This window comes from Cucurbita moschata, unplaced genomic scaffold (genome assembly GCF_002738365.1).
Source record: "Cucurbita moschata cultivar Rifu unplaced genomic scaffold, Cmos_1.0 Cmo_Scf00018, whole genome shotgun sequence".
In the NCBI taxonomy this organism is placed as follows: Eukaryota; Viridiplantae; Streptophyta; class Magnoliopsida; order Cucurbitales; family Cucurbitaceae; genus Cucurbita; species Cucurbita moschata.
The window spans coordinates 20,694-45,108 of record NW_019268534.1 but is presented as its reverse complement, the minus strand read 5'-3'; the positions used below and the strand labels follow the sequence as shown (position 1 = coordinate 45,108).

Below are 24,415 nucleotides of genomic sequence, written 5' to 3'. Positions count from 1 at the left end.
CCCCCCCCCCCCCCCCCCTGCAGTCTCACAACTCCGAACAGTCGTGCTCCTGCTGCAAAAGGGCAAGTTGAAGCTCTTCTCTGCAATTCGGTAGGAATCTGAAATGTTTTCTCTCATTTCTTCTCGTTGAAAGAGCTGATGCGATCTGTACATGATGAACGACGGTAAGTAATGGAGTTGGCAGTTTTTCCTTTTTTTCTTTTTGGGTTTTCAATGGAGTTCATATTTTTCCTGATGTCGACGTGAATTTCTGCTTATTGATTGAGGAAGTTTAGCGGAATGTGATTTTAACTAGTATCAGAAGTGTTTGCCGCCAAATGTAAACGTTGTACGGTGGAAGGTTATTGGGGATGATTGGTCCGCGTTTGATGAAGAGCTAGATCATATTTCAGTTCTAGTAACATAACCTGAGCTGTTTCGTGTTGATTCAGTGTAGAGGCGGCTGTGAGTTGTTGATGAAGTCACGTGTTTATCTAAAATCAACCCTTAAGCTACTGGGAATGGGCTTGTATTTGAATTAAAATAAAGGATTTTAAGAAACTTGAAAGAAACGGTGTTGCTCTTTATGTTAATTTAAGGCAATATATTTCCAGCAGCTTCGTTAAGTCCTACTTCTTTTTTATATATATATTTTTTCTTGCGTAGAATAATTAAGCATTTGGAAACTTTGATCCGTTGGACTTTAGTTTCTTGCGTGTACTTCGATCGTAGTACATGTCTATCATCCGCAAAATAACTACAGAAGATTAGAGAAGTTTTCTTTCTTCTTATCGAGCATGTGTCTGATGAGATTCATAATACGAAGGAAAACGTTGTCTGCACAACTAATGTAGCCCAGTTAACTTAGAAAATTCATCTCAAGCATGATCTCCGAACTCGTGTCGGGCTTTACATTTTTGGCACTACATTCAAGCTAACTTGGGAACTGAACTGAAATTTGAAAGCCTTTTCTTATCATCGTCTCAGGATATGATGTTAGTGACCTTTATCGAGAAGCACAAACACGTTGGCTGAAGCCTCCTGAGGTGCTCTTTATCTTACAGAATCATGAGAAATATCAGCTGACTGAGGAGGCCCCTAAACAGCCAACTAGTAAGTAACCCTTATTCACTATTATGTTTTATACCGTTTGGATAATTATTGAACAATAGAGTTGCAACAGGTGGTTCCTTGTTTCTTTTTAACAAGAGAGTACTCCGTTTCTTCCGTAGAGATGGTCATAACTGGAGGAAAAAAAGGGACGGAAGAACTGTAGGAGAAGCACACGAACGACTTAAGGTTTTGTATCATGCTTCCACTCCATTTAACTCATTTTCCTATTAACTTTTCCATCTGCTGCAATAATATACCACGGCATGGTTTTTGAGTTTGTTTGCCCTCCTTAATCGAAAGGATAGATTTTGCTTAGAAGAGACAAAAAAAAAAAAAAAAGGGCGGGTGTAGTGTGGTGGGGAGAAGCCATCCTAAATGAGTTTTCTAACAATGGTGCTAACTGAAAAATAATCATAAAAATTAAGGGAGCATTTAACTCGCTTGTTATATTTATGTAAAATTGAGCCAAATGTTTGATATGTGAGTCAGCTAACTATCGCACACACGCACATACCCTTCAACCCTCCACTACCTATGCGTATGGGTGGAATATGCTGTAATGCCTACACTTGTTAGTGTTTTTAGCATTAAAATTTTGAAAACTTTGCATGCAAACTGCAAAATATAAGATCTGGCAATCATTGAAATAAGTAGAGTAAACGAAATGATGGCCAGGACTGCATGTCTGCATGGAACATACTATGGTAACATAGTTTTGATTCCAGGACTAATGAAACGCTGCAATGGCGATGCCCAAGAAATTGAGCGCTAGAAAATAAACTTTAAGTTGTAATTTCAAGCTGGTTAGAGTTGTCGTATGGGGAAAATATTATAAGCCTTGGATGTGGTTAGTTCAACATCAACTTTACTGGATTTCATGCTATAGGCAACTAAAACTTATTCAATGGCTTATGTGATATAAATTTTCCATCACCTCGAGTGCTATACTACCCAACCCACTGATCTGTCTGCTTTAGATCTTTTGAGATCAACAAAGTTTTCTTACTGATTGGTCTGGTCGTGATTATTCTGCACGGTTAGGTTGGAAATGCTGAAGCGTTAAATTGCTATTATGCACATGGAGAGCACAATCCCAATTTCCAGAGACGTAGCTATTGGATGCTGGATCAGTGAGTGTTCCTTTTACATTATAGAATGCACTCATGTGATTCTGTTTTAAAGCCTACTCTCTACCTCTTGACTTAACCATCTGCTCGTTGTATCCTATAAAGCCTAAACACTTCAATTCTATTAATTTGTTTGCATATGCTACTAAATACTCCCACACGTACAATTGGTTGGACACTCAAACCAAGGTTTTTATATTTCTTTTACAATTTCTATTTATTTTTTTGATATAGCACATGAACATAACCAGAATTTACTCAAGAGCAATAAATTTTGTACGGAAAACTCATTTTTCTTGTTTTTTTTAACGTGTATTTGTAATTTATTAACACATTGGATCCTGAATTTTCATATTATATACTGAATAGTTTTTTGGTTTCGGATTTTCTTTTAAATATTTATTAGAAGGCATTGCATGTGTAGAAAATTGTAATCAACTTCAGTTACTTTTACAATCATTGAAATTGCATGTACTTTCACTTCGTTCATATTATATCATCTTAAATGTAAATGAAAACATTTTATTTACATATATATATTTTTTTGCTTGAAAATAATCATATTGTGAAAAACATTCAAGTATGTGATGTTTTAATAAATGGGTCTGTGGCCCATAAGGAAAAGGTTTTGCTTCTTCATCCTTTAAGTGAGGAGCAAAATCCTTTGGCAAGTTTGTTTCTTCACGGTTGTTTGGAGATTTGAATTGAGAGTAATCATATAATTTTAGAGGGAGTGAGAGACCGGTGGGGAGTTGTGGGAGATTATTAGGTTTAATGCCTTGGTTGGACCTTAGTGACTAGATCTTCTGCAATTATCTATTAGACTTTATTTTGGATTGGAGTCTGCTCAAAATATCAAGAGGGAATTACAATTTTTTTCTTATTTTCTTTAAGAATAAAGTTTCACAAATAGAGGAAACACTCCTTACAAATAGATAAAATTTCAGAAAATATAATACAATAAATACCAAATTGCTAATTTACACGAAAGAAAATAATCAAGACTCCCCTCAAGTTGGTTTGAAGATAACTTTCTTAGCAAGCTTGTCGTTCAGTTTGATGAATTGTAATTTTTGGTAGTCTTTTTTAGTTAAGACATCAACGATTTGATTTGTTGACGGAAGATAGAGAATATATATTACTCCAACATCATTTTTATCATTTTTATCATTTTTCTCCTTTATGAAGTGTTTATGAACCTTGATATGATTTGTTCTATCTCGAAAGACAAGATAGTGGACAATGGAAATTACAGGCTTGTTGTCATAGTAAATAAGCATGAACGTCATCTGAGGGAATTTCAATTCTTCCAATAGTCTATTTATCCATATACCCCCACAAATTCCATGGACTTACGCCTTAAACACTACTTTAACTCTACCACACTTTGTTTTTGCACTAGGTAGCTATATTCCCTTCAACAAAAGAGCAATAACAGAAGTAAATCTTCTATTTGTGATGTTGCCTGCTCAATTAGCATCAGTGTATACTTCAACATATAGGTGACCATGTTTCTTAAACCACATGCCCTTTCCTAGAGTACCTTTCAAGTATATTAGGATTCCATAAACTATTTCAAAGTGGGTTGACCTTGGAGCATGCATAAACTGACTTACCATACAAACAGCAAAAAAAATGTTTGGACGTGTGTGAGATAGGTATATGAGTCTCATCACAAACCTCTGGTATTTTTCTGTCTTTTACCTCTTCTTCTGTCGCAACTCAAAATTTTAAATTCAGCTCAATGGAGGTGGTAAGTCTATAAATACCTCCTCTTCAAGATCCCCATTAAGAACGATATTCTTTTCATCAAGTTGATGAAGATGCCAATCAAAATTGACAGTAATAGATAAGAGAGCTTCAATGGAGTTAATTTTAGTTTTAGCAATAGGAGCAAATGCTTCTTGATAATCGATTCCATAGGTCTAGTTGAAACCTTTAGCAACTAGTTTGAATTTCTATCTTTTAATGCAACGACATTAAATTTTACAGTAAACACCAATTTGCGTTCCACTATTTTCTCATCCTTTGGTAATTCTACTATGTCTCATGTGCAATTTTGTTTAAGAGCATTCATCCCTTCCATAACTGCTAATTTCCAATTCGAATTATTTAAGGTCTCATGTATATTCCTTGGAACAAATAGGTGGGTTCCTTAGAGGTGAAGGGTGTATAACTATGAAACAATTTGGTGAGAAAGATAGGTTGCAATAGGATATTTGGTGCAAGTTTGTATACCTTTCCCACAGGTATTGAATCAAACATGCCCTAAATTTCTCATGTATTGAATCAATTTTAAAGCCCTGATTTATAAATAAGATCTCCGCTAGGATTATGCAAATGGTAAAGGAAAACAAAAAAGGAGAGGTTTTTGAGGGGAGGGAAATCAGGAAGTGATATCAAGGACCAGAAAAATAAAGAATAAAGAAAGCGCGTAAACACCCAACGAAGAGAAAAAATCTAATTGGCAAAGAGAAGGGCCAAGTGACCAAGCCTAGGGGCCTGTATGACCCAGTGAGAAAATTAAAGCACATTCAACCGTTGAACACCAATGCAGATTAAGTTATCCACTATTTATTTATCATTGTGAGCAAGTGTATTTATGTTTAATTTTGTTATTAGAAATTTATGTGCTTGTACTTAATTTTCTTGGCAGGTCGTGTGACCACATTGTTCTTGTACACTACAGAGATATTAGTGAGGTGAGTTACAACAACAACAGAATAGATAAAGCAAGAATGAGCTAATACCACTACTATTCTTTTATCTTGAAATACAGAATTTGTCAATATCTTGTACTTGTAGATGCTTCAAAATTATTTTGACGTGACCTCCAATCATGCTTTTAAAAATGAACTCCCCCTGCTTCTTGCCTGGTGAGACCAACCCCTGTTACCTGCAACAGAACAAGAAGAATTATTTAAAGATCCTAGGAGGTACAAAAGATTGGTTAGGAAGTTGAATTATCTAACACTGACATGACCAAATATTGCTTATCCAACAAGTATTGCAAGATCAATATATGTCTTCACCTAAAGTGGATCATTGAGCTACAGTAGAATAGGTTCCATGCTACCCAAAAGCTACACCTAGATGTGAATTCTTATATAAAGTTCATGGTAATACAAGAGTTGATTTTTTTCAGATTCTGATTGGCTTCGATCTAGAAAGGATAAACAATCAACTTTGGATATTGTGTAGTTGCTTGTCTTGGAAGAGTAAGAAGTAGAACATAGTTTGACATTTAAATCCTGAGTCAGAACATAGAGTTATGACAGTCTGTCTAGAAATAGTGTGGATACATCGAACTTTAAATGAGATATGCTTATGTATTATCATGTTAGCTAAATTGCGGTGTAACAATCTAGCTACACTTCACATTGCATCTAATTCACGGTTCCATGAGTAGACTAAACATATTGAATTGGATTGTCATTTCATTTGTGAGAAAATACAGCAAGACATCTAAAGGAGTTGTGAAGATTAGAGAATAATTAGAAGATATCCATACCAAAGCCTTAAACGGAGCGAGAATAAATTATCTTTATAACATGGTGGGTCTGATTAACATATTTGTTCTAGCTTGAAGGGGGAGTGTTATAATGTATGTTATTTTGTATAGTTGTCCTTTATTATAATTGTACATTTCTTTAGTTTACGGTTCTTTTGTGTATCTATCTATATATGTCTGGTCTCACCTTAATGGAGATGACTATTAAAATTTCACTACTTACGAAAATAAGCATATTAGTATTATATCTGATAAATATACAGTTTTGGGGTCATTAATTTGAGTTTTTTTTTTCAGGTTCGTTGTGCTGCCTTGTTAGTGTTAGGTTCCCATGATTCGCCATCCCTTGAGCATGATTAGGAATAGTCTTGACTAAGAATGCTTGTTATGATGGTACTTTATTTGTGTGTGGGTAGGAGCATTTTTTTGAACCAGGTTTCACTATAAAATTTTGCGCTAGCTATTTTCAAGAATTTTCTTCAAAGCCCAAAATCCATTAGTACAGAAGTTTGTGCCAGCAATTCTGTGTTTGTAATATCAGTATGTATTCAGCTAGACATCTCTTCTATTCTTAGGGATGACAGATATATTGGCTCCACCAAGTTTGTACTTGTACTATATTATATGAAATTTAAGCACGTATTTGTTCTATTTTGAGTAGATTCATTCACATTTAAATGAGATTTCTGTTGCAGGGAAGGTCTGGGGCGGAAAGTGTTCCACAATTATCTCCAGCATCGGCTTCTAGTTCTGGTTCCTATCCGTCCCAAAATCATGCTTTGGAATATCAACATTCATTGAGCCCAGGGTCTGTTGAAGTTAGTTCTGAAACTGGCAACCGTACTATTGGGTCAAATGGCGTGGATAGGCAGTATGAAAAATCAGAACTAAAGAGTTCAAACGATCGTGACGTTTCTCAAGCTTTGAGAAGGATAGAGGAGCAATTAAGTTTGAATGAAGACAGCTGGAAAGACATTGGTCCATATTATGGTCACGAGGAAGGTTCAAATTTTAACCTTATAGACTACTATGAAATGTCCATTGAGGATCAGTTTTCAGTACTTCAGCATCCAGAGAATGCTGTCCATGATAATAGTTATACGTCATTTGAGATGCAAGGTAATTTCAACACGGTGGTGCTGTTTCAAGATATAGTTCGTAAGCTTTATCATTATATGGAGAATTGTCGAGAGTTTATCAATGATCGATTTGCTTGTTGAAGTCCCGTTGAATCTGAGGCTCTTAATTTTACTTACTATAGAGGTTTCTTTCTTGAGTTATATTTTGCTAAGGAGACGAAATGATTTGTGGCTACTATATTTTAGAATGACTAGTTAACTGGTCCAACATGTTAGGATCGTACAACAGTGCACACACTCGATCTAGATAAATACAAAGAACAGGATAGAAAAAATGCAAGGAGAATATTGGCTAAAGATTTTGTATTGATGACTCCAGGTATGTGCAGTAAAAAGAAGACAAAGAATATAGAAAGTACATCTTCACTGCACTATACCAATTGAGGCTTTTGCACAACCTCAATATTCCAACATCAACACATTTTGTCAACATGTTTGTTGGATTCTTTGCACCCTCTATCTTCTCAAAACACATCACCATCTTCCACTAACCTGCAAGTGAAATGGTATCGCCTTCCGTGTTCTATTTTTAAATGATAGACCAGGTTCCTCACCAACTGTATGGCACTCTGACTATCTTTATAAAGAATCTTTTTGTGCTACTTCTTGCCCAATTCTTCCAGATAGTCAGTCATCCATATCGTCTTCATTCCAGCTTTAGCTATTGCCACGTACTCAGCCTCAGTACAATGCATTTTTGTAGCCTAGACATCCTATCATCCATGACTTACTCCCACTTATTTGTATCCTCCAACTGTAGGGCCTCATCAAAGGGCTTTGGTTCCCTTTCATCAGCACTAGATAGTGTAATGAAGGTACATACATATCTGGTACTCTAATAGTACTGGATGATCTTCTCAACACCGGTTCAGGTGTCACTTGCTCTACTGCTGGTTCCTCTATAACAGTCTCTGAAGTTTCTTGAGTATCTGACACAACATCAGTAGGTGATTTTTTCCGCAACTCAACCTCAACTCCCACTTGCTTCGTTGTCTTGGAACCTTGCTCCACATCTGGTTTCTCAGCGGTAGTCTCAGGAGTTTCATGAGTATCTGCTACAACATCACTAGGTGAGTTTCCCTGCAACTCAAGCTCAACTCCCACTTGCTTTGTGGTTTTGGAACCTTGCTCCACATTTGTATGAACCCTTTCCAACCGCACTTTCTTCAATTCTCCGATAGTCCTTGTGAAGCTAACTCGTTTCTGCTTGCTCATAACATAGTTCTCACAATGACCCACATCAATAGGTTTCAGACCTTCTAAAACTCCTTTCGCAACCAACATTTTCATTCCTTCCACGCTCATATATCCATGTCTATTGTGCCATAGACTTGAATTTGAAGCACTCTCAACAACAACAGCTATGTTCATATACCCTGCAGTGGTATATAAGGTTCCAGATTTTGTGCCACGTGCTACTACCATAGCACCCTTCATAATCTTCCACAAACTCTTCTCTAACTCTGTTGCATAACCTGTGCTGTCCAACTGACCAATAGAGATTAGGTTCTTCTTGAGACCAGGAATATATCTGACATCCTTTAATGTCCACGGATTTCCTACCAGAGTTTTTATGCAGACATCTCCTTTTTGTTTAATCTCTAAATCTTTGTTGTCGACAAGATACACCTTCTCGAAATTTCCAGACTTGAAATTCCGGAACAACTCTTTATTTGGAGACGAATGAAAAGATGCACCTGAATCCAAAATCCAGGATTCAATTGAACTGTCCACGCTGAGAATTAGAGCATCCCCAATGTCTTCTGCTGAATTTATAGAATCATCATCATATCCAGATTTGTGATTCTACTTCCTCTTTGGTCTTGTGCAATTTGTTCGAAAGTGACACTTTTCTCTACAATTCCAACACGTTACGTTTGGTTTATTTGGAGATTTTTCTCGGTTCTTTGATTTTGACCACCATTTGTTTGGGCCCTTCGATTTACTTCTTCCCCGTTGGTCAACACTGAGAACACTACCAGATGAATTTTCAATTACTCGTTTGCGAATACTTTCGCTAAGAACTATATCTCGAATTTCATCAAACTTCAATTTATCAGATTCTCGGGAACTGCTAATTGCGGCAACAATAGTATCCCATGACTCGGGTAAAGATGACATCAAAATCAATATTGAATTTATTTATATGATCAACAACAGATTCACCTTCAGACATCTATAGATTAAACAATCTCCGCATCAAATACACCTTTTTTATAGCTGATGGTTTTTCATACATATTCGACAGTGCCTTCATCAAATCTGACGTTGTCTTCTCCTTGCTGATGTTGAACGCCACGTTTCTGGATAGCGTCAACCGGATCAATCCTAAGGCTTGTCGATCCTTGAGCTTCCACTGCTCCGTGGTCATGGTATCCGGCATCACCCCCAACAGGGGTTAATGAAGACCTTTCTAATACAGATAATCTTCAATCTACATTTTCTAGAAATTGAAATCGGATCCATCGAACTTCTCAATTCCAATCTTTAAGCTTCCCATCTTCACAGATTGTGGTGAATTCCATCTTGCTCTGATACCAGTGGTTAGGATCACACAACAACGCACACACTCGATCTAGATGAACACAAAGAACAGGATAGAGAAAACGCAAGGAGAATATTGGCTAAAGGTTTTGTATTGATAACTTCATGTATGTACTGTAAGAGAGAATACAGAGAATATAGAACGTACATTTGCAAATCTCTATCTGAGGGGATATATATATGGTTTAGCTTACTATATATAGCTTTCTGTATATAACTATCTTCATTTGTAGCTTTTTACTATACGGCTATTTACTATACATAGCTATTTTCTATTTATGACAATTTACTTTATATGTCATTTATTTACTACGTGTAACCGTTGGCTAAGCTATAAATAAGCAGCAGTCTCCATAACCTAACACAACACAGAGTTCAAAGCAAAGAAGCAAAGTTGATGCTGAACACGTCCCCAACACACACACAACTATGGGAGTTCAAAGCAAAGAAGCAAAGTTGATGCTGAACACGTCCCAACACACACACACACACTCCTTTACTTGATAGAGTGTTCCCTTGAGCCCATTCCACCCATGTATTTGCCCCTCATCCTGGAACAGTTGAGATGCACGTTTATTCCTAGTATTACTTGAGTGAGTTGCATTTTGCCAATTGAAAATATGTAGACATACTTTTACTTTCACATTCTTCCTGCCTGCTTTCCTTTATTATTTGTGGAGAGAATATTAAATTTTAGAAAATCATCTGATGAAACCTCTTTCTTATAGATGCTAGTGGTAAACATAACCGTTATGATATGGCACATGAGTTTATATTTGGTGGTGAAGGAACTCGACCATGGGGTGATGCACTTGATTCAAGTAAGACAACCGTTCTTGAGTCTCAAGATAGGCATTCTCTCCTATGGAATGAAAATGTAAGTTCTCCAGCTGTAGTTTAGAAAATTCAAATTTGTCAGTTCTAACTCATTTCTTTCGGGGATTTTCCTTTTTATTATTAATATTTGATTAACAACAGGAAAATCCATCATCATCTTCAACCGTAGACAATGAGCATCGCAAATGGCTGGACAGCGGAGGAATAAGTACTGTAACAAATTATTTGATTTCCGTCTACTCTATTTACTATCAGTAAATTAAAGGGAAATGATTTCTGTTGTTAACTTAAGTTATGATTATCTATGCTACCCGCTTTTCCTATGCTAGGAAGCTGCACATCTCCAGAATATGCTTCACCACTAGACACTCATGATGATAATTCCAACTACCACATATCATTCCTTAAACAAGACCATGGAAATTCTCTTGAAGTTGATACCAGTTTAATTGTTGCACAAGTGCAGAAATTTACAATCCGCCAAATAGTACCTGAACAGGGTTATGCCACTGAGAGTACCAAGGTACTTGTAATTTTTTGTATTTCTGTGCTGTCATGATCATGCATTGCCTTCCGTAGTTACACAGTCTGTTATGCTTGATATCTGCCCTTGATAGTCCAGTGAATTCTTTGTTCTTGTTTGTTTGTTTGTTTTTAATTTTTTTTATTCAGTTGCTTTCTCAAATGGACTATTGCGAGGTTGAGGCTAATGCAATTGTACGTCTGTTGTTGCATAATTCTTTAATTCTGTTTAATCACCAATAACATAAATGGAAAGAATTATGATAAATTTATATGGCTATACTTTGATACTCTTCCACCCTTGTGACTTGGACATATGTATAAATGTACAAAGTCTTTACAAGTGGAAATCATTATTAATTGGAGAGAAAATAACTTTACAAGACTTCCTTCTTCGATACCATAACACGTTAAATCCCCAATCAACCCAAAAGCTTAGAATTTTCGGTAGTATTCTGTATTTTTTCTTTTAATACCTGGAATTTTTTTTTATTTTTATTTTTTACTCTTATTCTTTCCTTTCCTTTCCAGCTGCAAACTTGTACCTTGAGCTGATGCCACATTTTCTATTTGCGTCTTTCTTAGTCTGCATATGAATGCGTATGGGGAACAAACATATACTTAGTAGCGTAAGACCAAAAAGTACGAAATATTTTAATTGAGTTAAGATAGAAATACAAGTAGGACTAGCTTTTATTCTAGTTTTTTAGCTGGTTAGTGTGTAACTGCCAACTTCCTAACAACCAAATCAACCTGAAACCGCTTGTTTACAAATTAAATTTTTTGCCTCCAACAGTTGGTTGAAACTAACATACCCGTAACCAATCAAATAGTAGCCTACAAAATTTCATATGTTTTATGTACTCATTTTCAGTGGGACCTCATAGATAATATTTCTGATCTAATTTGATCAATGGTTAACTCAAAATTAAACCATTTGAACAAGGTATTTTTATATTTGTAGAGTTCATAGATATAGAATACTAGCATTGGCTCCAGTCCAGAACTGTTGCAATTGCAATTACTTGGTTCCGAACAATGATGCAGGCTCTCATAGAAGTAGTAGCCTCTGTTATTCTCATGAAGATTCAAATATTAAGGTCACAAATTCTCTCTATCCAGGTCATCATTATTGGATCTTTTCTTTGTGATCCTTCAAAAGCACCATGGGCTTGTATGTTTGGAGATATCGAAGTTCCTCTTCAGGTTGTTCAGAATGGGGTCCTTTGTTTTGAAGCGCCTCCACACCTTCCTGGGAAGGTTGCTTTCTTCATTACATCTGGCAATCGGGAACCCTGCAGTGAAGTCAGAGAGTTCGAATATAAAATGAATGTTTGCAGCCATTGCCAATCACATTCAAGTGGAGCTACGAAGAGCCCAGAGGAGCTGTTATTACTTGTCAGGCTTGTGCAATTGCTGCTCTCTGACTCATTAATGCAGAAATTTGACGAGGTAGATTCTGAAGTTAGGAGCAATAATTTGAAAGCTGGCGACGATCAATGGAGTTCTTTGATAGAGGCTCTTCTAGTTGGTAGTGAAACTCCTTCTGGTACCATGGATTGGCTACTTCAAGAGCTACTAAAAGACAAGTTGTATCTCTGGCTTTCTTCGCAGAAGAAAGATAGACACGATCTGGCAGGCTGTTCCTTGTCTAAGAAAGAACAAGGTGTTATACACATGATTTCCGGTTTGGGCTATGTGTGGGCACTAAACCCGATTCTCAGTTGTGGAGTAAATATAAATTTCCGTGACATTAATGGATGGACTGCTCTACATTGGGCAGCACGATTTGGAAGGTTAAGCTATCTAGTGTTTATCTTTACTTCTATGATTTTAGAGCTTAAAAATATTGACAGAACTTCCCTCAGAAAGTATATATATATATTTGAACTGATTAATATTCTAGAGCCTATGGCTCGAAGAAAAGATAATTAAGTAATCAAGAAAGGTGAGAAAAGAGAATTATATGTTATTTTCAGATTTCTCTTCATCCCAATGAGAAGCTAAAAATTTAATTTTCTATACCGACTTTATTTTCAAGGAAAACTTTGCCAACAATGTTTCATTTATTTTCTGCTCCAAAACCTAATCGTTCATAGCATTTTGAATATCTGATAAGTAGTTTGGATACACTGGCACAAAAAAACTGGAATGAATGGCACATCTACTTCACAAGGTTGGAAACTACAATAAAGAAGATTTTTTTTTTCATACTGTTTATTCCCCATTCTGGAAATGATATAAATTGAACTAGGAATTAACAGATTTAAGGAAGAATTGCTATGACCACAATTCGAAAACTTTTGATTCATCTCTCTCTAGAACGACTTGAGTCGATATATGAGTAATGCAACATAAGTGTGGATACCATTCCTTCGGCATATTTGAGTTTTATCTTAGTAGTGCTTATGAAATGACTTTTTTTTTTTTTTTTCTTTTTTCCTTCTTCTGAATCAGGGAAAAAATGGTCGCTGCATTAATAGCCTCAGGAGCATCAGCTGGCGCTGTGACTGATCCTAGTTCACAAGACCGAGATGGTAAAACTGCAGCGTCTATTGCAGACATCCATGGACACAAGGGACTTGCTGGTTATTTATCGGAGGTTGCCCTTACTAGTCATCTTTCATCCCTCACATTTGAAGAAGGTGAACTTTCCAATGGCTCTGCGGAGATAGAAGCAGAAATAACTGTAAATTGCATTTCAAAGGGGAACCTCTCTTCAGCTGAGGACTGTATCCCTCTGAAAAATACGTTAGCTGCAGTCAGGAATGCTGCTCAGGCAGCGGCCCGTATTCAATCTGCTTTCCGTGCTCATTCTTTCAGAAAGCGACAGCAGAAGGAGGCAACTTTTGCAGCTTGTATAGATGAGTATGGAATTGATCCAAATGACATACAGGGGCTCTTAGCTATGTCAAAATTGAACTTTTCTAATCGGCGTGATTACAATGCTGCTGCATTATCTATACAAAAAAAATATAGAGGTTGGAAAGGTCGTAGAGAGTTTTTATCAATGCGTCAGAAAGTCGTGAAGATACAGGTACTATATTATCTCCATAACATTTATGTACATTCACTCACCAATAAGTTACTAAACACGCTAATCAACTTATTCTCAAAGGAAGTAAGAATATGTGAGCTTTAAGAGTATCGGATACATATCATGCCTTCTACTAAAGATTCAGATGCTGAGGCTGTTCCATCTTATTATTTGAAAGATTTTTGTCATTTTCCATTGATAACAGGCACATGTGAGGGGGTATCAAGCTAGGAAGCATCACAAGATAATTTGTTGGGCTGTTGGGATTCTGGATAAAGCTGTATTACGTTGGAGAAGGAAAGGGGTTGGGTTGAGAGGGTTTCGTAGCGAGATAGGGTCCATTGATGAAAGTGAAGATGGCGATATTATAAAGGTGTTCCGCAAACAAAAAGTGGAAGGAACTATTGATGAGGCCGTTTCACGAGTGCTATCCATGGTTGACTCTCCAGATGCTTGTCAGCAATATCATCGTATGCTTGAAGGATTTCGAGAAGCCAAGGTGAGTAGTACTTTTTAATGGTAGTTATGAATTTCAATGGTGTCTTATTTCTTAAGGGCCTATGCTTGATTATGTATCACGATACCATTTTTTTTGTCTGGCAAAGTAAGTAACTGGATTTTGTGTGACGTGAATCAGAGAAAATAAGTCCACTTTTCAACATTGCTGGAACTTTTTAACAGCCCGAAACACTGATGGTATTGTGACTCAGAGTACAAGGAACTTTGGCTTTTGGCAATTAGCAGGAATATGTGTACTTTTTGTGTTCACTGAACCTATGCTATGCATCCATCAGAAGTTTGGGTTTAGTAGTGACAAGTCTTTTGATCATTCATCAGTCGTAGTGCTTTAGACCGAGTTTGGAGCGACTTTTGAAAAAAAAGAACTTAAACTGGAAGCATTTCTTTTGTAAGCACTTGTGGGAGAAGTGCTAGTATTTTTCCTAAAAGAAAGATGGTTTTCTAAAATCAATTATCTTATGCTGGTTAATGATTCCTAAGTTCTTTATTCATCCTTCCACAATTTTGTCCTAAACATTTTGGTGAGTTGGTGAATTAAGGCGTAGATGAAGCCTTATATTGGCCATCTTATGGAGCTGAATTCGTTGTGCTATCGTTTTCCATGACTTTTGCAGGCAAAACTAGATGGCACCGGTAATGAATCCGCAGAATCGACTTGTCTCAGCGATGGTTTCTGAAATGGAAGATTGTAATCAATATCCTAAGTTTGTATAGGAGCTACTTGGTGATCCTAATTAACCTAACATTCACTGATTTTATCTCTATGCTAAGTTGTTACCCTTTTAGTGCCCCATCGCGTGTACACTAGCCCTACTCATTATAGTTGGTAACCAGATGTTTACTCCTTTGTTTCTGTAAATGATTTGTATTATTGCTGTAAATGGCTTCGGTGGGATTAGATATTGAGATTGATGCAATAATCAAGTTTACTTCCTGGCACCCAGCCTTCACAGTCCATATGAGTACAATATAAGGATGTGAAAAATAAATGGGTGATTTCATAATCAATTTTATTTATTGTTTTATAATTTTTATTTTCTTTTCTCACCTATAACTTACCATTAATGTATCAATATGGATGATATAAACATGTCATTCATATGCATGAGGTCCTAGATTGGGCATACACAATACACATATATGCGCATACAACCATCACCACATTCATCACATTTAAGGGTCATTAGAAGAGCTGCCCTAAAGTATGTTTTGTAAGCATTTGCTAAAAAGGAATTTTTGAGGTCAGAATTTACTGTAAAATTATCCAAGAAGCATTTATAACCAACGGGACCTTGACCAATGTTGCACTCAAGATCGTGTTGTCCCAATTTGTGTTGGTTTCGATAGTTAACTGATGGGTTTCGACATGTTGGCATCAATGGTAAATAAAACCGTCAATGATCAGGTACACTTTGGCAGAAAATGCACGTACATAGTGAGGCTGTCTATCATAATCCTAGTTACAGTTACCTTCCCAGTCAGGTTTACCCAAATAGGACTAAAAAAACAAAAGAAAATAATGAAAACCAGTAGAGAAACTAAATGAATGGTGAAATTTTTATACAGAACACAGACCTGAAGGAATAGGAATTGTCTGCAAGAAATGTACATGATCAATTTTTTCAAATCTGACAGTGTGAAGAGTTTTTATCCTATTTTCAGTTGAGATAAGTATACAACAAAATTAGCAAAACGAAAAGCGATAGCTAAACTTGTGTGAGTACAAACCAAACATGTTTTTAATATACAACACCCTTCTTTCTTCATCCTTTCTTCCATCTAAATTGATTTCTGCAGTGCCATTTCTGGCCCTCTGATGAGCAACTTGTAGATGATCATAAACGAGGCAAAAAGATCGCAAACCGGAGACTTCAATTACTTTTGTATGAGAAGTACCTATTGAATTCTGCTTCCAAATGAATCTTGAATTTCTAACCTCGTCGACCCAGAAAATATAGTTGACTTTTCTAATTTGTTTCGTCCAATGACGAAAGCTCCACCCGACCACTCATGTCTGTCTACTATTTACACTCCACAAAATTTAGGCATGCCTGGCATACTATGGAGCAATCCGAGAAGTCAATCACCTTCGACTGCGAAACACGGAATATGATGGAATAATTTCATCACTATGATATATTTAATGTTGTACTTGATCCTATGCCTTTCTGGGGAATGGAAGTTAACAATCAAAATCTTCTAATAGAATACTTACTCGGAGGTAATTTACACCCTTTTAAGCATGCTTTACATTCCTGAGTGAACAGGCCATCATCCGCAACCTCGAATACATGATTGCTCTCTACAAAGTTCCATTTGAGGTTCTGCGGAAACATTGAGAGACTTCTCGGTAAAGCCGTTCAACTTCAAATGGTTTCGAAACATACCCATTCATCCCCCCCTTTAGGCATTCCTCATGTGTAGCCTGGATTACGTCTGCAGTCATGGCCAAGATGGGTACACCCCAATCACATTTATTTTCGTATGCTTCTATTGATAGTTCTCCAGCTTGGATACCATTTTTTATTTGAAGTTCGATTTCCCGAATTCTTCTTGTAGCTTCAAAGCTGTGAGGCAGAACATTAACCACTCAAGTGATCAGCTCATTTACCACTTATGTATGTTCATAAGTTAGAAGAACTTCATTATTATTTATTTATGAAAAAGCCAGCTTTCTTTGATGCATATACGAAAGGCATTCCTATCGCCACAAGTTCTTTAGAATGAATGAGAAAAAGGAAGTAAATTTATGACATACCCGTCCATTTCTGGCATCTGAATATCCATGAAGCATGCATCAAAATGGTGGGGTGGCGTAAGCAGTCGGATTGCTTCTCTTCCACTGTTTTCACATACGACATCCGCTCCATACCGCTGTAGAGCACCAGCAGCGACAATACGATTTACCTTATTGTCATCTATTACCAGAATTTTTCGACCAAGAAGTAAATTACGGAGTGAGAGTACAGGAAGCTCTCCATTGCGAGGATTACCCTTGATCCCTACACCCATGACTCTGTGAAGAGAGGCAGCGAGCATGCCTGACCTCAAGGGCTTTAAGATGACTGTGGGAGTGAATACATCAGAAACTATAGTGCTAGCTTTTGAAGAACTAATGGAGGTAGTAAGAAGAAATAGTTTGGGAGGAACCCCATAAGAATTTCTCAAGTTCTTGATAAAGAGATCAGATGTGCTCGTATCCTTATCCCAAAGATCTTGCTCAACAAAAATCATATTGATAGTTGAACCACTAATAGTCGAGGAACACAGACATTGATTCAAGTCAGATAAGACTTCAACATTTATTCCAAGGCGTTGAATATGATATCTTGATACTTTGGCCCGAATAGGTCGATGGTCCACAATTAGTGCCCTCATACCCTTAAATTCAGAGGATGTTGGGATGGAAATGTTCTTAATTTGTTGGGTTTTGTTATATTCACTTGAATTGGAAGAGCATTTTGTGAATACCGCCGTGAATGTGAAGGTAGAGCCAATCTTAGGTACACTCACAAAACCAATCTCCCCCTTCATGAGGCCAACCAAACATTTGCTAATACTCAGCCCAATACCCGTTCCCCCATGCGTTCTAGAGATGGATGGTCGAACCTGCATGAAGGGAGTGAAAACGCATGATTGGGCTTCCAGAGGAATACCAACGCCCGTATCTTCCACAGATACCATGAGGTTAATAAGCTCTGGTGGAGATGGCATGAAATGACAAGCAGCAGGTCCCTCTTCACTGAACGTTTGAAATCCTGCCCAGCTGAGACGTCTATTGGCAATAGGATAGCCACTCAAGGTGCTATTTGTTGATGACTCGATCTCGAGATCAATCGATTCAATAACCTCCTCGACGAGATTAACAGTGACAAAGATGTGTCCTTTCTCTGTAAACTGCCAAATCCAAACACACTGACTTAGCAGCTAAACAAAAACCAACAAGCCAAATACATTGGATTCACGTTTCTAAAAACAAAATCATCTTCACTACTTCTAACATATTTCACCAGTTCCTTTGAGTGCCTATACCAGAATTCACAACATCGGTAGACCTGGAACAGTTTCCAGTCCATTTAATCATTAGGTCATTTGTTCTTAATTTCTCCATGCATACATCAAAGAAACACAACGTTTAAACAACATGGGGCATTGACCAACGAATGTGACTGCATTCAAATCCTAATCCGATTCCCCCCCCAAACCCGATAATCCTACTAGTTTTTTAGCGGTACAGAAGAAAGCATTACTTGCCTTGATTGAGTTTCCTATGAGATTAGTGATAATTTGCCTAAACCTTCCAGGATCACCAATAAGCATCTCAGGAACACTATCTGAGATGTAAACTGCCAGCTGCAATCTCGATAAAATGACCACGCAATATAAATGAGTATAATAACAAAACGCATAAAGATGAGGTAACAGAAAAGTAAGCAAGAAGAATGGTGTGGACTGTGGAATTCGAAGTGTATATTACCTCCAGTCCTTTTTCTTGAGATTTCCCAGAAAAGAGCGATAAAATATCATCCAAAATTGCTGGGAGATTAAATGGTATTGCTTCAAGCTCAAGCTTTCCAGATTCAATTTTTGCCTGATCCAAAACCTCGTTTATCAATGATACCAAAGCTTTTCCACTATCTTGTGCAGTTTTAACATAATCTTGTTGAGTCACATCCAAGTCTGTGTCCATTAGCAAATGCAACATTCCTGAAATATCCAAAGAAATAGGTTACATTATTACTGCAACAAGGTATAATTTGAAGAATTTATTAGAAAGAATTAAAGCAAGAGAGCCATCTGTGAATTCTCACCTAGAACACCATTCATTGGGGTTCTGATCTCATGGGAAACAGTTGCAAGAAACTACAAAGGGTTGAAGAATTCTTGAGACTTAATTCATGGACGAATGTAGAGAAATAATTCTAATCTCTGACTAAATGACATGTCCACATACCTGGGATTTGGCAACATCAGCATCTTCTGCCCGTTTCTTGAGTTCCATCATCTCGTGATAATCATCCTCCACTTTAGCAATTCGGTTCAAGGTTGCATGGAATATATACCCCAAAAGCAATGCAATAATGAGTATGCCAATTGAAGTTGTCATTGCTAACCATGGCCAAGCTTGTTTTTGTTTGAATCTGTGTCAGAAACGTAATATTCACCATTCTGCAATACATACTAGTTTGATATCTCAATAACCCAGATTTAGATCCCACAAAAAAAAAAAGGATAGTTGAGTTTTGAGTAGATGGGAAGTTCCATGAAAAAAAAAAGAAAAAACTTGAACATATTGACGTTGAGTGGAATAGAGCAAACCAAGCTAAAGAGAATGCATCGAAATGGAACTACGTTTGTAATAATTCATTTTGTTACCTGCATCGCATCTCATGCTTCCTATCTGGATCCCCAAAGTTGAGGGGACTAACATGCTGCAACCCATCTTCTGATACATCTCCACCATACATACTGATCGGATGTGATTGGTTAGTGGTATCATAAACATTAACTAAGATGGTTTGGTTGCTTGCAAGCTGTTGAAGTAACTTCTCCACCAGCGACTCGATATCAAAAACTCCCCCAAGATACCTGTTTGTCAAATATAGATGCATTGATTACAGAATTGACAGCTTAAGTACTTCTCTTTTGCAATCCATTAAATTGTAAGAAGCATAATACTGCACTCATCCTTCAATGTTTGGTTTAGGTTTGATGATTCAGATTTAGATAAATTGCATTATTCCATTAGAGGGCACATGAACAACAACTAGGCAAACCGATTTTGATCATCAGAAAGAAGACATACCCATCTGTAGCTTGAATCCTCTCATTTGGAGTGGCATTTGAGGGAAGATCTCTCTTGTAGACCGCAAATGTAAGTATGACGCCTAGACGATTTGTTTTGATTAACCTGAATGGAGCAGTTAAGACTCCCTTTCCTGACGCTCTAGCACGAATTACATTCTTACGGTCTTCCTGGTTATGCAAATAATTCAGTACTATGGTTTATGATTTCAGTGTAGAACTGATGTAATTTAGTATGACATCACATGTTAGAAGCTCAAAACTTTTCAGGGCATTCTGAAAACGTACAAGTCTAATCAAAACTAGGGCATTTAATCACCAATTTCAACGAGAAGTATCAGGATCCAAGAAAAGGATTGAAGTGAGAAGAAGACTATTTGTCTACAAATTGTCCACTTAGGACCAGCACAAGATAACTGGAATCTTACTGATATGAAAAGGTTCCAAAAGATAAGAAAGGATCTCACCACTCCCGACAGCATATCGAGAGAAACGACATGAGAAATTGTATCCTGTGCGAAGATTACAGGAGCATATTCGTCTTGGGTGGGTGATGGCTCCAGGTCTTCTGGAGCATAGTCATCTTCGTGAACCGGGCTTTGTTCGATTTTGTCCATCCTTTTAATTGTCCAGCCCTGTTGCTTCTCAAAATGTTCTCTTTCAGAATGAAGCACCCTTACTGCATACGCCACACCACTGGTAAGAGGCCTCTCAAAAGCAGTTCTTTCTGTGTACCTCGCAAAGGTCCTCTACATGTCTGAAAGTTAGACTTGGCAGAATGGATAACAGAGATCATACTTCAAAAGAATACAGTTCGGTTCCAAAAATATAACATAGATAACTTTAAACTTCATACCTAATGATTAGTAACCAAGAAAACTAATTCTGATCTAACTCTAAGTTTCAATGCTTAAATGGTTAACATCATACATAACCAAACCTTGGATGGATGCACATAGACAAGAGGTAAAATGGAAGGTAATAAGGGTTATCAATAGAAGGTGTTTGAATTTTTTGGGGATGGGGAAAGAGAGAGAGAGAGAGAAGGCAGAATATGAAAGAAAGTATTTACATTTGTACCTGATCTATAGCAGATACGTTCTTGCCATGATGGAAGGTGGAGATGAGGATAGACATTGCCTGGATATGATTCATGCTGACATTAAACTGGTCTTGAAGCATCCTAGCCCTCTCATCACACATGCTTCCCAAGGCCTCTTTCCTCTTTTCTGTAGCTTGGGAGCTCATGTAGTGGAAGATCCATAAAGAAGCAAGAGCAGAGCTAAGAACCCAGGCCACCAAAACCCTCCTCCACCATGTTTTTCTCACTTTCTTGGATCCAATATACTGGTAGTACTGGTGATGCATCTTGAAACAGTTCCCAATGACCTTCTCCCACAATTGGAGCCATATCTTCCCACCCCCACCAAGCAAACCAGTCTTACCTTCCATACCTCCACCATTAATGAACCAGTTCATGGAAATCAACCATATAATCTACAACCACTACTACACATCAACATAAGCATCAAACGTAGATGCCCTAACTTTGAGCTAAACCCCAAATACATGAACCAAACTCATCCAAACCAGTAGCCGACACAAGTTAAACTCGACAAAGTGACCAACGTGAGGTGGGTCTTACCTCTTTGTTAAACTCAGTTAGAAGTTTTAGAGAGAGAGAGAGCGAGGGAGACCCACTATCAAATCTACAGGGAAATGTCTAATTAAACCCAACACTTAGACATGGGAAAAACAACCCAAACTCAGGGTAGGTTGAAGGATGATGATGCAGAAGGAGAAGGAGAGGAAGAAGTAAGAAATGAAAGAGATTGGAACTGATTTCAAGGTTATGGCAAGAAGATGCTTTCTTATCCGCCCAGCCCAGATGAGTAGAAAACAAGAACGCTATAGTAAGAGCCAAACTTTCATTTGATTAAGGATCAGAAATTCACATGCCTACAAAAAAGAAGCCAGAAAGAATCCTAAGATTTCCAATTTCTAATACCCTAAACAGAATTTGGTTTTTTATCCCTGTAGCTGCCCACCTAAACCCAGAACAAGGAATTGGTCCAAACAGAACCCCCAAAAGATTCCGAAACTTAATTAATAAGAAAAAAGAAAAGAAAAAAGAAACAAAAGGACCCCAAACCCAGCAAATGAATCCAATAGGAAGAACAAGACCCAAGTGATCAAAAAACAGAGGAAACAAGCATTTCATTCATATGAGTCTCAATGTTTGACTCTGTAGAGAACCAACCTGAAAAGATCTATAGAGCAGAAAGACATTAAAAGGACTAGAGCTGGCAGTAGAAGTTGCAGGTGAAGAAGAAGAAGAAGAAGAAGAAGAAGAAGAAGAGAATGAACTCATGGAAGAAGCTGAAGAGAAGAGAAAGAAAGTAAAAGCAATAGAGGGGTAAAAATGGGTATGGGACTTTCCCAATTATCTCTTCTTTTTTTTCAAATAAAGAAAAAAGAAAAAAGCATTTATTTTTGCATTATACCATTACACATCCACTCAAATTGATGCAACCTTTGTTAAGAAGAATGGATAGAAATAGACCCAAAACAAAACAAAATGAAAATTACATCATATTCATGATGAGGTAAAGGGTAGAAAAGCCGTAGCCCCACCCATCAAACAAATTAGTGCTGTTTTTGATATCCTTATCCAATTCCATCCCCCATCCCCCATCCCCCATTCCCCATCCCCGACCCTGCACAGTTTCTACACGCCAACTCCTTCTTGCAGCGTTCTACTTTTCGTGGACTAAACTACCCTTCCCGCCCACCCATCATATTCATGAGGACTTGGTCCTTTTTTTTGCAAAAAGATTGTATTTTTCATGTCTCCACACACACTCAAGATTTAAAGCTTCAGATTTGAATGGAACAAATACAGCAGGATTTCAAGTCATAAACATTGGTCCAAAGACGATACATAAATAACACAAGTGTAAGGGTAGAGTTGTAATTTCTAATATCAGAAAAGACAAGAAGTCGCAATGGTGGTGAAACGGTAATTAAAATCAAAAGCAATGGGGGCTTTGTCAACAAGTCATTGGGCCATCACTACTACATACATTACCCACTTCTTTTTCCCCTTCCAGAAAAAAACAATTATTATTATAATCTATTTTAATTGCGGTGGTTTTGTGGGGCCCGCCTGATGGGAGCTGTTCTGACAGAGACACGTCCCACGTCAGCGCACCGGTTCTTACATATCCTACCAATCGAAAGACCTCACGTGTCACAGGCACCATGGGCTATCTGCCACGTGTCAAAATCCAAAGGAAGAAAGCATTAAATATTTTAATAATAAATTTAATGAAGAGCATCCCTGTCCCACACGTGTACGGCGACTTCGACAACCTTGTCGGCTTCGCTCTACACATTTTTGTTATAGTTTTCTTTTTCTTTTTCTTTTTCTATTATCGCGTAAGAAAGAAGTTCTTCCTTCGCTTACAAATATTCCATAATTCTCTCATTGAATTTGCCATTAAATATTAACACTAAAAAGTGTTAGATATATTAGAATATATCTTATATATTATGTCTTAATATTCTTCGATTTAGGGTTAGATTTATAGTATATTTTATTTTATTCTAGTATTTAATTATTTTATATTTTCCTCATTTGTACTAGCTTATATCCTGGATATCAATATCAATGATAATACAGACCTTCTCAATTCTATTTTCTATCTCATTCTTAACATGGTATCAGAGCACCGATCTTGATATTCCTAATATCAAAGCACCGATCGTAGTATTCCTAATACCCCTTGGACTCTGAGTCCAAGGGGAGTATTAAACCTAAAGCCAAACCCTAACCAATCAGTGAAGTCTTTACCATCGTCAATCATCCAATATCAAGAATACGTTATAAGCATCTTCAAATTTCTCACTAAGCTCTAAGGTGACATATTTAAGATGTTCGTATTTTCTTTCACAGCCTCACAAGTGATCCAAAGCACCGATCTTGGTGTCATTATCCACTAAAGCATTTATGCATGGACTAACAAGTGATCAGGGAGGATATTCACTTGTTCCAAATCAAATTAAATGGACAAGTTATCAATCCTCGAGTCAATCATTGCGGTATATTTCTAAAGCATTTATGCATGGATCGAGAAGTGATCAGGGAGGATATTCACTTGTTCCAAATCAAATTAAAATGGGACAAGTTACCAATCCTCGAGTCAATCATTGCGGTCTATTTCTGAGTCTTGCATCTTTCTTGAAAATTCAATAATTTCTTGAAAGTCTAAAAATGCAAACC

General features: G+C 37.2%; 2 protein-coding genes across 4 annotated transcripts; one reads left to right on the top strand and one right to left on the bottom strand.

The window, feature by feature from the left end:
• The first annotated feature begins 6 nt into the window (after positions 1–6).
• Positions 7–15,282, top strand: LOC111456456 (calmodulin-binding transcription activator 4-like). Of its 2 annotated transcripts, none has more exons than XM_023098316.1 (13): positions 7–164; positions 967–1,092; positions 1,163–1,278; positions 2,134–2,222; positions 4,876–4,921; positions 6,426–6,849; positions 10,142–10,290; positions 10,392–10,458; positions 10,580–10,773; positions 11,895–12,568; positions 13,230–13,809; positions 14,015–14,308; positions 14,943–15,282. In XM_023098316.1, the coding sequence occupies exons 1-13, from the start codon at positions 152–154 to the stop codon at positions 15,003–15,005; spliced, it is 2,835 nt and encodes a 944-aa protein (XP_022954084.1). In that variant the 5' UTR covers positions 7–151; the 3' UTR covers positions 15,006–15,282. The 2 variants fall into 2 exon arrangements, with proteins under 2 accessions (XP_022954084.1, XP_022954085.1); XM_023098317.1 differs by lacking the exon at positions 14,943–15,282 and adding an exon at positions 14,447–14,919 and having other exon boundaries at positions 10,565–10,773.
• A 580-nt stretch (positions 15,283–15,862) lies between these two features.
• Positions 15,863–22,635, bottom strand: LOC111456454 (histidine kinase 3-like). 2 transcript variants are annotated; one of them, XM_023098314.1, is made up of 11 exons: positions 21,214–22,635; positions 20,601–20,882; positions 20,135–20,304; positions 19,705–19,917; positions 19,283–19,469; positions 19,140–19,191; positions 18,806–19,035; positions 18,583–18,681; positions 17,087–18,225; positions 16,544–16,895; positions 15,863–16,421 (listed from the first exon to the last, which is right to left on the bottom strand). In XM_023098314.1, the coding sequence occupies exons 1-10, from the start codon at positions 21,610–21,612 to the stop codon at positions 16,631–16,633; spliced, it is 3,036 nt and encodes a 1,011-aa protein (XP_022954082.1). In that variant the 5' UTR covers positions 21,613–22,635; the 3' UTR covers positions 15,863–16,421; positions 16,544–16,630. The 2 variants fall into 2 exon arrangements, with proteins under 2 accessions (XP_022954082.1, XP_022954083.1); XM_023098315.1 differs by having other exon boundaries at positions 20,601–20,890; positions 21,214–21,341.
• Between the last annotated feature and the right edge of the window lie 1,780 nt (positions 22,636–24,415).

What these genes read in the sequence shown, in the direction of transcription:
- LOC111456456 (XM_023098316.1), top strand. An exon ending in GGCCCCTAAACAGCCAACTA is followed by an intron (nt 1,093 to 1,162) that starts GTAAGTAACCCT and finishes GAGTTGCAACAG; the next exon opens with GTGGTTCCTTGTTTCTTTTT. An exon ending in AGAAAGTCGTGAAGATACAG is followed by an intron (nt 13,810 to 14,014) that starts GTACTATATTAT and finishes CATTGATAACAG; the next exon opens with GCACATGTGAGGGGGTATCA.
- LOC111456454 (XM_023098314.1), bottom strand. Translation starts at nt 21,612, where the DNA reads ATGAACTGGTTCATTAATGGTGGAGGTATGGAAGGTAAGACTGGTTTG. An exon ending in AAGCATGAGATGCGATGCAG is followed by an intron (nt 19,470 to 19,704) that starts GTAACAAAATGA and finishes TTTCTGACACAG; the next exon opens with ATTCAAACAAAAACAAGCTT. An exon ending in CTGATGTTGCCAAATCCCAG is followed by an intron (nt 19,192 to 19,282) that starts GTATGTGGACAT and finishes AACCCTTTGTAG; the next exon opens with TTTCTTGCAACTGTTTCCCA.